General features: G+C 40.2%; 1 protein-coding gene and 1 non-coding gene across 2 annotated transcripts in view; both read right to left on the bottom strand.

Moving 5' to 3' along the window:
• Positions 1 to 3,777: 3,777 nt before the first annotated feature.
• LOC127532222 (U5 spliceosomal RNA) lies at positions 3,778 to 3,890 on the bottom strand. The gene has a single exon (XR_007939621.1). It is a non-coding gene; the product is annotated as a U5 spliceosomal RNA (small nuclear RNA).
• A 5,678-nt stretch (positions 3,891 to 9,568) lies between these two features.
• The window catches only part of ahr1b (aryl hydrocarbon receptor 1b), a 60,219-nt gene continuing 51,785 nt past the window's right edge, over positions 9,569 to 18,002 (bottom strand). Inside the window, exon 11 of the mRNA XM_051942291.1 lies at positions 9,569 to 17,633. Within this exon, the coding sequence (XP_051798251.1) occupies positions 17,475 to 17,633 (159 nt within the window). The 3' untranslated portion in view covers positions 9,569 to 17,474. The remainder of the gene's footprint in view (positions 17,634 to 18,002) is intronic.

The following is an 18,002-nucleotide window of genomic DNA, read 5'->3' as shown; positions in this document are numbered from 1 at the left end:
GCGTCACACTGAGAGAAAACAGAGAAATGTCCTGTCAAACAGAATCACAGCAAGAAGGAAACACAGTCCCTTCAGTCTGATGTATTCACATTAAACTAGGTTTTATCTGTTTTTTACAACATCCCAACAGTCCTGCAGATTATTACTGAACTAAAAATAAACCTTCTAGAGGCGTACGGCAGATAATATGTTAAATTATTTGAGTGCAAAAAGAATTTCAATGTCTAACTCCACAGTACTACCTCACCAAATAGTTTAGTTACTTAAACTTACCCAGTCATATTTAAGCCTGATTTTGCATTCAAAAGTGCTGCATCAACTAATTTTATTATTTATTAATGTTATTCACACTGAGATAATCATATTTTTAATGTTTAAAGACGATTAGGAGGTGATAATGAATGGATTTTCAGAATAAAAGTCTTATTTCCTCTGTTTATTTGTACATTTCATGAGTTTTTAACCAATCAAGGTTCTATTTGTTGGATAATTGTGGCATTTTTTTGTGTAATATTCTTTAAATATGTGTGTATTTTATGTGTTTGTTTGATTTTAAAGAGCCTGCATTCTGCTTTTTGGCTTACTTGACAAGTTTTGTTGCTTATCTATGTAACCGCAGCTCTGTTTTATTTTAGAAAACTGAAAATGTTTGAGCTTACAGTTTGGTGCAGCGAACACAGTCAGCGTGAGGTTGGTTAAAATGTTGTCATTTGAAGATTTGAAAGAAATGTGTTAGTGCTGAAAGATAAACTAGATGAAGAATTTCAATGTCTAAAGTCACAGCTGCATCTCAAAAACTACCTCACCAAGTAGTTTAGTTACTTAAACTTATCCATAGAGGTCATATTTGGCCTTGACTTTGAGTTTAGAAGTGCTACATAATCAGATTTTGAAATTTAAATACAGGTAAGAAGTGACACTAAATGGATTTTCAGAATAAAAGTCATATTTCCTCCATTCATATGCACATCTAGTGAGGTTTTAACCAAACATGGTTCTTCTTGTTGAATGATTGTGGGGTTTATTTGTGGTTTCTTTAAATATTATTTGATTTATGTCTGTATTTTACGAATTTGTTTGATTTTAAAAAGCCCCTGGGGTTACAAGTTTTGTTTCTTATCTACGTCGCCCCAGCTGTGTTTTATTTTTAATTTTGTTTTATAAAACTGAAAATGTTTGCGGTCACAGTTTGGTGCAGCAAACCGTCTGTCAAACGTCTCATCAGCACAGAAGCTCGGCCGTGGTTCGAGCTGAACGTCACACTGAGGTCGAAGCCTGAAGGTCGAACGCCGACACTCGGTAAAGGTCAGGACAGTCGACCGCAGAGCCACACACACACATAAACACAAACACACACATGGTAACACACATCCTCTGGAGGTTTCGTGACCTTTTAGCTCACTATGTCGACTTCAGCTGCAGCAGGTTTTTAGTAAACAGACTGAAAGCTCAGCCGCTGGTGTGACGGACGTGACGCTCATTTTTTAATCCAGAGAAGATCTGAGCAGTGCTGCTGTGGTTGTAGAATATAGAATATATATGTAGGGGACAGTGGGCTAAAATGAGCCAGTAAAACATCAACATTTACTCCAGGATGAGGGGCATCCCTGGGAATAGTTGGTTTGGATCTAAAATAAACTGTAACATTCAACAACAAGTGTTTCCTTGTTCCAACTTCGCCCCGGCGTGATGTAAACTCAGCCTTACACTGAAGTAAAATCGAAAGTTTTATCCCTCATGTATTGCTATATCAGAGCAAGACTAATTCAACACCAAATTACCTCTTAAAAGTTGTATTTAAAGACTTTAAAGGCCGATTTTCTTCAACAAGGTCCACGGAGGACAAATACTGGAACAAAATCATGTTAAAATGCACAAATTTTTGTGTCATTTTTACAAAACTGGGCTATTATTTAACATATAACTAAGAATAACACTTTCCAAACAAACAAGTTGCATCCATTATTTCAAACAAACTTTCTAAATGTTGAGGTTACCCTGTTTTTGAAAACTAACAAGATATGTCACATAATTCAAAATGGCCGACTTCCTGTTGTTTTTTTTAAGGGTTGGTTGTCAGTAACACTTTTGTGCGTCTTGACGAGTTACATATGTGTACCAAATTCATAGCTGTAGGTGACATGTACTGGCCGTAGTTCATGGTTGAAACTTTCCTGGTGGCGCTATTGAGCTATTTTGGAAAACTTGTGCGCAATTCCCCTAAAATGTCCCATTTTTCGCCAGTCCTGCTGTGTGCGAAAATTTTTACACATTTTTAATTATTTATAGGTCCTCAAAATTCCAATTTTAAATGCTACAGAAAAATGACGAAAAATAACAATAAACCCATGAGTTTCAAGAGGTTCCTTGCACCATTGATTTTCGGAGCCTAACTAATCACTGGTAGTCAAGCCTGATACTTAATGTAGCCACAAGGGGACACAAGCCAGTGTCTTATTGTGTCGGTCCCAAACCTGGATAAATACAGAGGGTTGTGTCAGGAAGGGCATCCGAAGTAAAACTCTGGCCAAATCAAACATGAGAATCAAATGTATGACTTCCATCCTGGATCGGTCGAGGCCCGGGTTACGACCTTCAGGGTGCCGGTGGAAAATGGACGACTGTTGGTCGAAGAAGGAGGGGAGGAAGGTGTGTTCGTAGGTGGTGTGAGAGAAGAGGATACAGAAGACAGGGTTAGATGGAGGCAATTGATTCGCTGTGGCGACCCCTGAAGGGAAAAGCCGAAAGGAAAAGAAGAAGAGTCAAGCCTGATACTTGTTTTCATGAAATGACCCGTAGCGACGGTTAAACCATTTAGAAAGCGAAAGTGCGTTATCTTTTCAAAAGTCTCCATTTCTGCCTGTCTGCGCTACAACTCTCAAAAGGCTCCATGTTAGGGCTCATAGAACCGTTGTGTAGAGCGGACGGTGGGCGTAAACATAGCAGAATTTGCTTTAAAATAAAAAAATCTACACTTGGGAACTCCAGAAGTGGTGAACAATAAAACACAGTTACCATAATACTGGGGGTCCTCGGTTTATGACGTCCTTGACCTACGGCGTTCCATCGTTACAGCGGAACTGTTTAAATGGAAATATTCGATGAGTGGAGTGGACAAATACATCATCACACAGCGCTATAAGACAGCTTTGTTTACATTCGGCTGTTGTACGCCATCTTCAACTGTGCTACATTCACTAACTTTTCATCATGGCTGCCAAGCGTAAGTCAGACTCTTCTGATGCTTCAAAGAAAAGGAAAACCATCTCCATGGAAGTGAAATTATATATAACAAAATGCTTAAGTTGTAGAAGCAGTTCAACATATTCTAATATCTTCTTGTAAAATGACTCAAACATGCATGAAAGTCATTGGTATTCGTGACTTTTCCGAAGAACTGATCAACACTGATGCATGGATTGGCTTTGTTTACAGTCACTGGTTGTACGCCATCTTGGACTGTGCTACTTTTTTGGCTAACTTTTTGCCCTTCATTATGGCTCCCAAGCGTGATCAAATAGATCAAGTTGTAAAAACAGTGCAACATATTCTGTTATCTTCTTGTAAAATGACTCATACATGCATGAAAGTCATCGGTATTCATGACATTTGCAAAGAACTGATATCGTGATGCACGTAACGGCTTCTTTTACACTTTCGCTGGAGTTCCAACTTAGGGCGAAAATCGACCTACGTTGGAGTTCCGTTCCTATGGCCTGATGTAACTCAATTTTCACTATGTAGAAAATATGTCCTCATGGTAGAAATTACAAATGGCTCTGCCAGAAGGCAAAGCCTGCCAAAAATAGGATAAACTCGTTGGAGTCACTCTCCACAGAAGTCTTTAGTAAAAGGCGAAAGACTTGTTCGTTATAGTGTGAATGAAGGCCTTTGCCGTCCGCAGCCCAGATTAAAACCATTCTCTCTTCAAACTGATTTGCGTAAGCATGACAACGCCACACAAGCAGCTCACACTGCTGGCTTTGTTTGACGACTTTGGGTTCACTTGCTCGACCTCACAGTGTGTCCCACAGTGTTTTGGTTGTTCTCCATCATGTCTGTGTCTTTTCATTCCACAAGAATACGACGTCGTGTCATAAAATCCAGTGGCGTTCTGTGTACATTTGGCACGTGCTAACTGTCTAAACATGCTAACAAGCTAAATATGAAGCCTCCTCCTCCAGAGCTGCACCTTCTGAGTTATTTAAAGGAGGAAACGTCTCCTTCAGATGTTATTGAGTGGAGTGTGTGTTTAATCAAAGCTGTCTGCGAGCTGCAGCAGCCTGCAGGGAGTCGCAGCTCAGATCTGGGTTACACTGATGTGGGGTATTTCCTCCCTAAAAGCCTCGCTGCCAGTTAACACCGAGCATTAGCTCTCTGTTTAAACCTTCATGACAGCTTACACGGCGCTCTGCTCGGCCGTCTGGACATTTCTGTGTCACTCAGAGACGCTCGGCATCGTCAAATTAATCAGGGAGTTTATTTCCACGCTAAAGGCCAAACTTTTCATTAACTTCCCCTCTGGACCTCGACTCTTGCTCCTTTATTTCTCTCTGTTTTATTGTGTGTATAACACTCGGAGTCACCGTGAAGTGCTGCCACAAATAAAGCCGGTGTCCATTATTCATCGAGCGGCAGTGTTTTACCTTGATGCAGGAGGGGAGGCGGTGCAGGAGTATCTGTGTGCTGGGGTGGAGCTAATGCACATCGACAGGCCGACGGGTGGAGAGAGATGGAGGTTACTGCTGCAGCTCTGCATGATGAGGAGGAGGAAGCAGGAAAAACAACCGAGGAGGACGGAAATCTATCAATCAGCACATGATTGGGACTCATCAGACACCTGGATCCAGCTCTGCTCATTCCTGGCTCGGTGCAAGGCACTGTGGGTAACGTAGGCTAAAAAGAAGACGCTGCGTATATTGAACAGGTCGATGAAAGCAGGTCAGCAGCTCTCAGAAGCAGCACACTGTCCACATCCTCCATCAGGGAACAGGCCTGAGTGCTTATAGATGGCCCTTAAATATTTCATATCCTTTCTGTGCAGGAAGTCCCGATCGAGGCGCTACATGTCCGACGGTAACAGCAGCTCGGTGCAAATACAGAAAGTGGGAGAGCGTTGTCGTTTTTCAGATTTAAATACGCAACAGTGTGAGGTTGGTTAAAATGTGGAGATTTGCAGATTTAAAAGAAGTCAAACATTACTCTCTACGTTTTAGTGCTGAAAGATAATTTAGATGAAGAGTTTTGATGTCTAAAACCACAGCTGCATCTCAATACTAAGTAGATATTCAGATTAAGAGTCAGATTTCCTCTGTTCATTTGCACATCTGGTGAGGTTTTAACCAAACCACGTTCTTCTGGTTGGATAATAATTTTTTTGTAACTTCTTCAAATATTAATTGATTCAGCTACACAATTTTATAAAAACATGGCTGTTAGACATTTTTGAGTTTTTTAAAATCTGAATTGATGTGCACATGGCAAAATGTACCTTCAATAAGTGAGCAGCTGTTTGTTTTCTTAATCTCCAGACAACATGAAACGCGGCTCGTATTAGTCGACATGAAATAATAATAACAACAACATTCCTGATTATGTCCATGACTGAATATTTCTCCCTGTTTTTCTCCATTTCCATCAGGTGGACAAAAATGTTGTGTTTTGTTTCTCCTTTGACCCCGCAAAGCGTTTTTTTTTTCTATTTTTTTGCAACATTTGGGAAGTTTTCTTCAAAATAGCTTCACAGTTTTATAAAAACATGGCTGTGTTTCAGATTTTTTGACAGAATCTGTTTCAGTGGGATTTAAAAATACTGGATATTTACGAGCAAAAATTCGCTTCAATACCTGAGCAGCTGTTTATCTCCAGACAACGTGAAACACGGCTGATATTAACGCACATAAAATAATAATTACAACAATCCTTATTATGCAGATTCCTGAAGATTTCATGTTTTTCTCTCATAGATGGACACAAGTTTTCTTTCTACTTTGACGCTGCAAAGTCGAGTTAATTTGCTCAAAAAACAAGCCCAGTTGAGAAGTTTTCTTCAAATTGGTCTCATAATTTTATAAAAACATGGCTGTGCTACACATTTTTGACAGAATCTGTCTCACTGTGATTTAAAGATTATTATTCGATGGACTAGTTTTTAAAAATATCTAAGCTCAGTCCACTGAGGTTGGAAATCTCAGTTGCTTTTAATTCTGCTTTCTGCACAAACATCATGTTCTGGCTCCATTCTATCAACACAGACGCTGAGTTGTCCTCCTAGCGGCACCCAGGACGGCTGGTAATGCTGTGAATTATCTCACTGACCGACACAGCGGCGATGCGTTTGCTGTGGGCTGCTGCTTCCTGGTCTTGGCGAGGCTGCAGTTCTCCCGGCGGAGCTCGCTGTGGCGGCGGCCCGAGTGACGAGGCGGCCCGAGGAAGCTAAAGTGGGACACACAACATCTTGCTTGGATGATTGATCACGTCACAAGCAGGCAAAGTTAACCGGCTGAAGGCTGCGGGAGAAAGAAAACTCTCATAAATGATTCTGGCTCATTAAAGATGCAGGGTCGGCAGCAGACAGCGTTCTACACTCGGAGAGCAGGCTGCATGGGCCTCGTCTTTGTTTTCTCGTTGGGTTTTTGTCCACATTTGCTGAGAATCTGCCCCAAATTGTTTTGATGCATAAAACAAGGCCAGAATGTGCAAGAACGCGAGCTAAAATGGTGAAATAATGAACCAAATGTGGGTGAAGAAGCTTCAGTTCGGTGTTTTCTCCTGCGACATCCGGCTGTTCGTCCCCAGCGGATCGCCTCTGGTGTCACTGTGTGTTTGTTTGCTTTCGGCCGGAGTGAGTTCACACATCCACTGGTGCAAAAAGCGTAAAAAAGGAGGGGTGGGAACGGACGGTTCAGCAGCTAAAAGCCTCCTCAGGTTGCCGGTGGCGTGCGTCACTTCAGTGTTTAACGTCTCTGAGGTTTAGTAAAGCAGAGCAGCTCTTATTTTTCGGTACAAACCTGACAGAAACACGGACTGTAAGGTGCTTTTTTCAGGTTTGAGCGGTTTATTTGTCTCTGTTTATGTTGTCTGGTGCTTTCTGTTGACATTTTGGTGAGCTGCTACTGGTTTTGATCCCAGATAAATACACTTGGAGACCTGATTTTTACACCCAACTCCGAAACCACAATTAAAAACCGACTGGACTTCACTTTTAGGTCCGTAAAGATGTTTTGAGAAACATCTTCAAGAACCTAAAAGAGAAGAAAACTGTAAAAATAAAAGCAAATATCTGTAAAATAATACTTTCAGCTGATTCAACTCCATTAAAACTGTCATTTTATGTTCTCACACAGTTAAATAGCAAAGTTTTTCAATCTTTAATGACAAATATCTGTATTTAATTACAGATTAATTGTATGGATGTTGACATTATTTACAGTTTTGGCCTGTTATTTTTTTCAGCATGTCAGTAATATTTTGGTAATTTCACTAAAATATTTCTTGTAATTTTACTAAACAGGGAACTGCTGTTAAGTAATGGGAAATTGTTCAAAATATTAGAATTAAAAACTGTCAAAAAACATTAATAAATGCAGTTGCATCACTGTAATATCAAACTAAAGACGGCGCATTTGCATTTGTCTTCTACAAATATTCCTTATAGATGCATCAGCGTCTCCAACAGGGACGACTCTTTAAGTTCAGGCCAAAATATGTTGAATTCTCGTTATAAGTCTGTTTCAATAACGACTGACCTTTACATGGTTCCAAATAAAACAACCCCAAAACCACAGAAATGCACAGAAAACCTACTAAAAGACACCAGAGTTACTAAAATCTAGAGGTTTCTAATTGAATGAAAACAAATAATTCCTCATTGATTTGAAAAAAGCTGCACATTTACATAGGCTGCCAAACAAAAGGCAGAAAATCTGAGAGAATAAATTTTTGAAAGCAAAGTCATTTTAAATCGTCACAATCGTACATTTCCCTCAAAAATGGCTGCAGGAAATTCAGTGTTTGACGCCTAAATGCCTTTATTTTTGCTTAAAATGTTCAAATAAAACCCATGAACCAATGTTGTGTTAATACTGGTGGTGGGATGCATTTCAAAAAATAAATCAAATTATTTAGAGGCTTTGGAATTAAATAATCACGGTTAACTGCATTTTAGCAATATTTGACACAATAAGTTTCCCAATTCAAATAAAGTTTGGTTGACAGATGAATCAATGAACAGACATGTACGTGTTTTATGACTGAAAATGTAGAAAATTTTAAGATGGGGCATGTAGAAAGCAGTGATTTAGTTTGTATTTAACACTGTATGGAACATAACATCAGTATAAGTAGTTGAAGATCTTCAGAAAGCAGAAAATCCACAAATTCATCATGTTTTCATAGTTTCTGGGTCTGATAAATGGTCTCATTTTGATACAATGTCATACAAGAACGTCATTTATCCCTGAAAGGAAATTCAAGATAATTTTTTAGGAAATTCAGAATAATGGTTATTTTTTTTGGGAATATACTTTTTAAAAAAAATATTTTGTTTTTATAAACTAAAAGTTTATAATTAAGTTCTTAAAAGTCAGTGAGAGACACAAACGCTGAAGTTTCATTTCTATTTATCTGCATTTTTCCCCTGTCTGCTACATTCACAGATTACTGCAAACTAAGTGTAATTATATTCAACATTTTAAGACTTCTTGGAAACTCAAGCACTTCCAATGTCTTGAAAAGTGGTCTATTATGGGATGGCTACACCATTAGCTGTTAGCCGTTAGCAGGACTGTAGTAGCTAACGTTAGCTCTGGTGCTAACAGCTACATGTTTTGCACTGAGGTGATGCCGTCGGCTTTAAGTGCTGCAGTGATCAGAAAACTCTTTGTTCCACAATTTGCACACAACCACGCTTTTATCCAAGCTGACATGAGGAAGATTTTTAAAAGAAAGCTTTCCATCCAGCAAACTCAATGCGGTCTCGTTTTCCTTCCCTGTTCACCAAACTTTCTTATGCGCTGCCATCATGATGCGTCCTGTACATCTTCTGCACAGCTAGAAACCAGACCTTAGGTAGGTTCATTAGCGCCACCTACTGGGCTGGAGTGTTCAAATTAGGGAACTGAGAAAGGTGCGATTACGTGCATTATTGTTTTTATCAGTGTATTTTTTCTGTAATAAATAAATTGATTAAAGTCCCAGCCATAGTCGATACTAATAAATCATGATATTGATGTTAAGACATAATAGTAAAACATCAGCTGACAACTAAATTAATGATTATACAGGGAAAAGACAGAAAAAGAATGACATATAGAATACTTTTCCAGCTGATTTAGTGATTTTTTTTGGGTGGGGTTTGTCATAGACGTCCATTCCCTTAATTTCACATTTTCATCCTTAATTCTACTGCATTTCTTACCTAACTCTCCCTGGCTGACTACCTGTACTGTCTGGAGGCTGATGGGGGAAGGTGAGGAGGAGCTACAGTGACACCTGGTGGGCAGGTGAGGAACCACAGGCTCTGCAAAGACAGGAGGCGGTGTTAACGACAAGTCAAACGGAGGCTCGGTGTGATTGCACGAAATCCTTTATTCTCCAGGATCCAAGAGCACATTTCAACACACGGCTCAGAGACAAACTGCATTTTTTTAAAAAATCTTGTTGACATACGACTACAACCTTCAGTGATAAAAGTAGCAAAATAAAGTCTGTGTGCCTTTAAAAAAGAAAACAAACAAACAAAACGGAGAGTTTGGTTTCAGAGGTTGAAATGGTTGATGACAAAAAAACCTGTGGAAAAAGTGGATTTTAAAGATAAAAGTTCTTTCTTTTCATCTAAAATGTTGTGTTTTCGTCACACTGTATCTCATAGTAAGTCTGGGCTTACCGTTATGGCACCGCACTGTTTTGCACTAAAGTGACAAACCGTCTTTAAACATGACATGAAGATAAAACACACAACTCTTGGGGACAATATTCATACAACATGGAGTCATAAAATGCTTTTTTTTCTACAAGACTACTTTCAGTGCTGGAGAAAGAGTTTGTAAGAGCAGTGATTTTAAAATACGCCATTAAAAACACATTATATAGATATATTTACACACAAACAGCCATTCTTTTTTTTGTCTGTTTTTAAAGAAACACTATGAAATCTTTTTCTCTTTTCATACAGCATTTGATCTCATTGAATCTGTTTTTTTATATATAAGAAGAGTCAGTTTACAAAAAGAAAAACAAACGAGGCAAATCTGTAAATGCATTTCGCCCGTGGTGACGACAGTCGTCACGAACATCGGAAAAATCACTTTTAAGCACCTTTGTTCTGTAGTGAAATAAAAACTTCGTATTTCAAACGCCTTTACAGTTTTACACAAGACATTCAACGACGGAGCGACTGTGGACACCGTGGCTCACACGTGTCTCATTTGGTTCTTGAATCGGTGCTAAATGCTAAATGCTGTGCCCTCTTGCTTCTTTTACCCTCCGAGTCTTTTAAATATCATATCAGAGCCGAGCTAATATATATATTTAACTTTATACGAGGCTAAAATCACACAAAGCATGACTTGTTATCGCCTTAAATATGGGTTTTCAGTGATCAAAACCTCATTTCAAATCGGAGGTCTTGTTGCATTTAATTCAGATGATGCCAGCAGTCACCTATAAACAGTTTCAGTTCATGTTCACACAGAGCTCATGCTTTGCCGGTAGATTGATTATGTTCATTTTGTCGCTTTCATTTTTGGCGACAAAGTGCACCGATGTCAGCACGTCAGATGACACTCAGACGTAGTCGAGCAAACTGAAAGACTCACCTTTATTAACATTCGCCGTGGCATCATTTCGATAAGCTTCTGCAATGTCACAGCATTTATTTCTGTCCAGAGTTGCATTAGTATTCTGTCAATATCTTATACTGATGATGGGAGAGTTGGACAGCTGAGCAAAGTCTTCTCCAGAACATCCTAAAGATTCTCAGTGGAGCCGAGATCTGGACTCTGTGGCCCCTTTTCCACCAAGCTGGTTCCAGTGCTAGTTCAGAGCCAGAGCCTGACTGAGCACCAGTTCTTTGTGTTTCTCCCACCTAAGCACTGGCTCCATGCTCCAAAAACTTAGTAAACGCAGCCGTTGCTGGGCCAGAGTTAAGAACCGAGTATGTCAGAGGCTAGGGGCGGGGTAACGGTGACCAACAATAAACGGCGGAAACATTTTTAAACAGCAGAGCGAGTAGTAGGAGTGTTTAGTGTTACTGTTTAGAAAATAAATAAATATGGACGCCAAATCCAAGCAACAGTGGTCTGAGGAGGCAACCTAATGCTTGTGGTCTTCACCTGAAGTTCAGTCGAAGTTAAAAGGAGCCTCTCGGACTATGTCGGTGTTTGAAAAGATCAAGTGAAAGATAGCTACAGCAGAGCCTCGACCGACTCCTCAATAAACTTACAAAACTCCACTGATGTAAAGACCTGCTCATTCAGTATCTTCAGGTATCAGCTGACCTCATTCTTTGGGAACATAACGTTGCTGAACCTGATCAACCCCAGATCATAACTCTAACCCCCACAGGCTGGTAGACACAAGACATGATGACTTCATCACTTCATCTGCCTCGCTTCTTACCCTGATGCCCCCATCACTTTGGAACAGGGTAAATCTGGACTCATCACACCACATGATCTTCTTCCACCGCCCCAGAGTTCAATATTCATGCTACCTAGCAAAATGAATCCTTTTGTTTCTGATTAGCCTCACTGATCCGTGGTTTTCTTAGAGCTACAGCTGTTCAGTCCCAATCCTTTGAGTTTCCTTTGCGTTGTGCATATGGAAATGTTCTTACTTTCACTGCTAAACATAGCCGTGAGTTCTACTGTTGATTTCCTACGATCATCTAAGAGTTTGTTCTGACCACATTTGTTCCTCTAAGATAATGGTTCTCCACTATCCTTCCAGGTTTTAATAGTGCGTTGGATGGTTCTTAACCTGATTTTAGTAGTTTCAAAAATCTCCTTAGTTCTTTTCTTTGCTTGATGCAGGCCAATAATTTGACCCTTCTGAAACAGATTACCATCCTTTCCATGACCACAGGATAGGGCTGGGCGATAAATCGAATTAATTCGATTAATTTGCCTTTTTAAAACCTGACAATTTGAAAATTTGCCAAATCGTAAACTCGAGGTGAGCTTAAATATATAACAATACAGATTCTTCTTCTGCCTTTCACGACTTGTGCACTGGCGTTTGCTTCCACCTCTCATCTCCTTCCGCCAAAACACTCACACCCCCGTCATGGCGGCCAGAACAGCAGACGAAGAGTTGGTCGCGAGAAAAGGGCCTCATGTTACATCGATTGTATGGAAGTGGTTCGGCTTTGACAAGACTGACACAGAGCAAACGACAGTCATGTGTAAGGTTTGCAAAAGTACTGTGAAAACGAAGAGTAGCAGCACAACTAACCTCTTTCAGCACCTCCGGCAGAGGCATCCTAAAGAATGGGAAAAGTTCTTGAAGCTACGGGAGCTAGCACTAGCCATAGCAAACAGACCGCAAAAAAAACAACAAAAATCGCTTAAAATCGTAATTGTCTAAGATGACTAAAAAAAAAAATCGAGATTTTATTTTTTGGCCATATTGCCCAGCCCTACCACAGGATATGTCTTCTGACATGGTTGTTTAAGAGATGAGAAGCTCCTCACTGCATCAGCTCGGGTTGAATAGACATATTCATCACTGTAGTAATTGTCCAATGGAAGGCTCATACCTATTTGCTTAGTTACATCCAGGTGGTGACTTAATTTTTTTTTTGGACAGGGCATGTATAAGAAAACAACAACATGAGCATAATCAATCTACTACGTGGAAGATTTAGGAAAGATTGTGTGGACCTTTTGGAAAAGAAAGGAGCACGCCATTGATGCAAAGACGAGATATAACACCGACAAGTCTCAACATCAAGAGCCCCATCCCAACCACAAACGCAGCAGACATCATCAGCAAGGCGACAAAGGCCCTCATCAGAGAGAGGACCAGAACCACGGTAAACCAACTGGAAAAAACCAACGCACAAGTTACTTAAACCGTCAGATGACGCTTCGAGGAAGACCGCAGATGCAGTCGAAACACGACAGCAAGGTAAACAACTCACCCTTACTAAAGAACTATTTCTAATCTCATGTTTTGCATCTTATGAGAATGAAAGAAGACAAATAACAGAGCGTCTGCTGGATTTGGGGATTTACAAGCACCGAGCATGTCACTGAAACACATTATTATTTCCAGTAAAGAAGCTGCATCTGTTCCAGTTTGTCTGCCTGCTGTGAGCTTTCATGTACGATTAGTTTTGTTCTGTCGGGTGAATAGTTTGTCGGTGTCACATCAAACGGAAACAGCAAAGACAGCAGACTGTCTGGAGGACAGCTGCATTACAGTTGCAGGAGCAGCATGGACGCTCGGTCACAGTGTGTCTCTGACGATCAACAAAGAGGAGGATTCTGGTGTTTCAAAGCTCTGTTCAGACCTGCATTCATTTCTGCTTATTTCTAAACTTCATGCAATTGAAGTCATTTCAAGAAGGTTATTTCTACAAAGTAAAGCTCCAAAATTGTTCCCAAAAAACAATCACAGTTTGCTGCTTGATGAAATGTCCATAAAAGTGGAACTTCTGACGATGAGCGTCTGTAACAGTTTAAATTAATAAGGCCCAAGTAATGACAATAATAAACCAGATTCTGGGAGGATGTGTATTTAGTCTGTTGCCCCCGGTTGTTTTTAAGAGTCTTACATACCTTCCACAGTATCCATATGAATTAGGGAGAGTTATAATTCATTAATTGCTTATAATTACCAGACTGGATGGGCCGGTTCAATCATTTGTTACAAAGCAGCTTCATCACGGCTGTTTTTATTTTATTGTTTGTAAAGAAGAAGGAGATTTTCAGTGTTTAGGAAATCATAAGTTAACTTTAACAGATTGACGAAGCAGCAAAGTTATCTCATGTCTGAAAAGAGCTTTAGTCATGTGGGGAAAGTCTGACATCTTTGTTCTGACATCAACAAGACAAGAAACGACACATGATGTCCGACCGATGAAATCTTTAAACGAGCAGTCGATTTGTAGTGCGATCACAATCACATGTAGTTACAGTGACGCCGTGATGCTATCTCACAATGATGCAGAACTTTTTAACAAACCTGTGGATATAAGCCGCATCACTGCCAAAATCTAATCACTTGGTCCTTGTGCCATTTCCGACCTTCCCTGAAGATTTCATCCAGATCCGTTGGTCCATTTTTGAGTAATGTTGCTGACAGACAGACAAACAGACGGACAAACCAACGCTGATCGTCATATACCTCTGCTGCATTCCTTGGCAGACTAAAAAGAAAGCCTCCTCATGGACTTAAACACCTCAGAGCTCACAGTTTTCTTTGACACCAGAATTTCAAACACAATAAAGAAACTGTGCCAAATCCTACATGTTGGAATTTCTGGCTCTGATGCTAAAAAAATCCACTTTAACTTGTTTTCCACACATGCACAGAATAGCCAAATGTAGAAATAAAAATAACAAATCTGCCGTCCCTCACACACACACTTCAGGGCAAATATTTCCTCAGTCGTAGAATATCTGCTTTGTTATTACAGGAAAACAAAACTTAAGAATAACTTCCATGCACTTCCTCTCCCTCGCCTTCAGTTCTAATCAATTATTTACAATTAGGTCCTTAATGGATTACCGTGTTCGTGTAAGTGCGCTCAGTGTTTCCCACACGACACGACTGCAGGATAAAGTAAGTGGGAGTCTGACTGGCCGAGGCCGCCCAGACAAGGCATTAATGGGAGATTTTCACACTGTCTCCGGTCAGGAAACTAAAATGCTTTTTGATGTGTGATTTCACCGACGGACCAATCAGATCCGGTCTGATTGCAACGTACGTGTAAGTGCACAACATCATTGTAAACCTCAAGCAGGCTAAAATGCAGCATTAGGATAAACATTGTGATGCCGCGGCCACAGAGGCAACGTGGTTTTCCTGTGGCAGCAGCAATAAATAAGAACCTTTCCGATGCTCGTCCTTTGATTCCTCTGCTTGTTAAATCTCACTGGAACAATATGAACCTCAGGAATGAAATGCTTAGTTGTCGACACGTAAAGCACCGGGACGAATCTACGAGTCCTACAGTTAACCTACACCTAAGCGACAAACAAACACTGACATTTAAATAATCTGTTGGTGTTTTTCGATCCAAGAATCCAAATCTCATGGCTGTAAGTATAAATGTCTTCTCGGAAATATTCCCTCTCCGCTTCAAAGCGATCACATTCGAATGCCAGCAGCACGTTGAGCAGTTACCACGCTAATGGAAGCAGCTTGTTCAGGTAGCTTTCTTCCACGTGACTGGCTCGTGGGACGATTTAAATCCCCACCCATTTCCTGTCACATCGCTGTGGACCTTTTATGAGCACACCTTGAATTTTTTCAGCAGCCACTGATTTAAGTTCACTAAAGAGAGTGGACAAAAATGAAAATTACATTAAAATCTAGTTGTAGTGTCCAGAGTCCTGGACCACAAAGACAGATTAGTGGGTTAGCAGGGATGCTGAGCTCAAAGTCAGAGTTTTTAGTATCACAAACGCTTTTAACCGGCGAGATCTCCATGGTAACGGATGATGTGGAGAAGATTTAAATCGGCTGTAAGAAGCGTAACCCTTTAACCAAATCCTTTCCTGACGATCATTTATGAGTGATACAGATTCTCAGCTGGGGGAAAATGTTTTATCTGCAAACATGTTGAGCTTCATACCACTGAAGCCACTGAATGAAGACGTGCAGTTACAGTACTGGAACTGTACGCAACGGAAACCTCATGTATTTAGTTGGTGATGCAGAAATCAGAAGTTTGTTTCGTTTACTGCAGCTGACCGAATGCTGATTATTCTATTGGTATTTATTACACAGAATATCCGATCAGTAACTTCAGTTTAACTTTGATTTGGCTACAAATTAAAGTGATTTCCTGCATTGTAGGACAAAGTCAGACTATATGCACTTCAGTATAATATCGTGTTTAAATATATGACGCTTAGTGTAATGTACAGCTGCTTTGATTGATTAACACATGTTTAAGTTTTCTTGCAGCATTCCTGTCTTGCATTATTTTCAGCAGCAGCGTTCTACCATCATACATTCTATATTCCTCGTTGTTCTCCATTAAAACAACCTGTTGACCGAAGCAGCTGCACACGAACGATTTGTTTACTGCAGAAGAAGAGTCACATGGTGTTTGAAACTCCTCCTTTTTGTGAAAACAGAATCTGAAGCAGAAAATGTGAGTGGACAAAGAAAGCTTTAAACCACCTTTGTGCTACGCCTTAACTGACTGAGGTTGTAGTCTTTGTGGAGCCCTGAGGTCGGACAATCCACGGTGTTACTTTCATGAGCACAAAAGCGCTAAATCAACTGGATTAATCCACTATTAATCCATACTTCTGAAGCCTGGTCAGGACACACTACTGTTCAAAAGTTTCTTAGAAAATGGTCCTTATTTTCAATGAAAAGCAGTTCTTTTGAATGAAGTTCACATTAAATGACTCAGAAATCCAGTCTAGACATTGTTAATGTGGTAAATGACTATTCTAGCTGGAAACGGCTGATTCTTAATGGAATATCTCCATAGGGGTACAGAGGAACATTTCCAGCAACCATCACTCCTGTGTTCTAATGCTACATTGTGTTAGCTAATGGTGTTGAAAGGCTCATTGATGGTTAGAAAACTTGTGCAGCTATGTTAGCACATGGATAAAAGTGTGAGTTTAATGGTAGACATGAATTTGTCTGGGTGACGTCTGAACAGTAGAGTACATGACCTCATTCAGTGATAGTTTAAGACATTTTCCAACTGGAGTGAACTTAAACCAACAGCTGCTGCAGGACTAAATGGATCTTAAAAGGTATGATGTGGTTGAAAAATGGTCAGCATCAATGTGAAGGATGCGGTTTGAAATCACGCTAAAATCTCCACAGCATTTTGCTTTGTCTTGTCGTACTGCGGTTGAGTGTAACTGTGTCGTCTCTACTAATTGTGTATTTACAGATCAGAAAGTGGTGAGTTTTGGCTTGAGAGCGACGATCCAGTCGAGTTTACGTTCCAAGCAAACACCTGACCGACAGTCAAGAGCAGGAATTTGACCCACACATGGAAACTTTCAGTGAGAGCACGAATATTCTAACACAGTGTGACATCTTCTTCATCGTACACATTTTTAGGGTGTTTCTGAGTAGCACAGATAAGACGTCCGAGTGCAAAAAATAAAAAATGCTCTGAAAAAGGGTTTGAATTTTCTCTCTTCCTTATCACCACTCAATAATTCCATTAAAAAAAAATCACGTTTGGAGAAGGTTTAGTTGTTCCTCTTTCTTTTTTTCTCTCCTGTACCTTCTCTTCTAGCCTCCACTGACACTTTGCCTTCGTCCAGTCAGAGGAAAAATCCAGATTTCTGGGGGTCCTGCAGTGGAGGGAGTCCGTCGGGGCACGAAACAGGAATGTCGCCCGTCGTCACTCCGTTCCCGTTGGGCATCAGACACGTCCTGACGTACGCTGCGTTGGCGGCACTGAGGAGGCAGCCGTTCTCCAGCTGAAAAACAAAACAGCGTGGTCACAAGATGAGCACAGTCCTCGTCTGATTCCTTGTCACAGTTTCTGTTTCGCTTTAGCAATAATTTCAGCTCATGAATAAAGTATAAAAGCACCAATAAAAACCAAGACGAGAGGATCCTGTAGCACTACAACTCATTTCAAATATGTAAAACACAGACTGAGTAACAAAGTGTGGTGAAATCCTCTAAACATTTAGAACAGCGGCGTCAAACATGTGGCTGACTTTGTAAAGTGTAGAAATTACAGAGAAATTAAGTGCAAATTTAAAATACGTAAAACTATAAATTTAAAATAACTTCTACAACATGACCAGATGTTGTGATCATTAAGTGAAAACTGTAAAATT

Source organism: Acanthochromis polyacanthus, chromosome 22 (genome assembly GCF_021347895.1).
Source record: "Acanthochromis polyacanthus isolate Apoly-LR-REF ecotype Palm Island chromosome 22, KAUST_Apoly_ChrSc, whole genome shotgun sequence".
In the NCBI taxonomy this organism is placed as follows: domain Eukaryota; kingdom Metazoa; phylum Chordata; class Actinopteri; family Pomacentridae; genus Acanthochromis; species Acanthochromis polyacanthus.
This window is presented reverse-complemented; position numbering and strand designations above follow the sequence as displayed.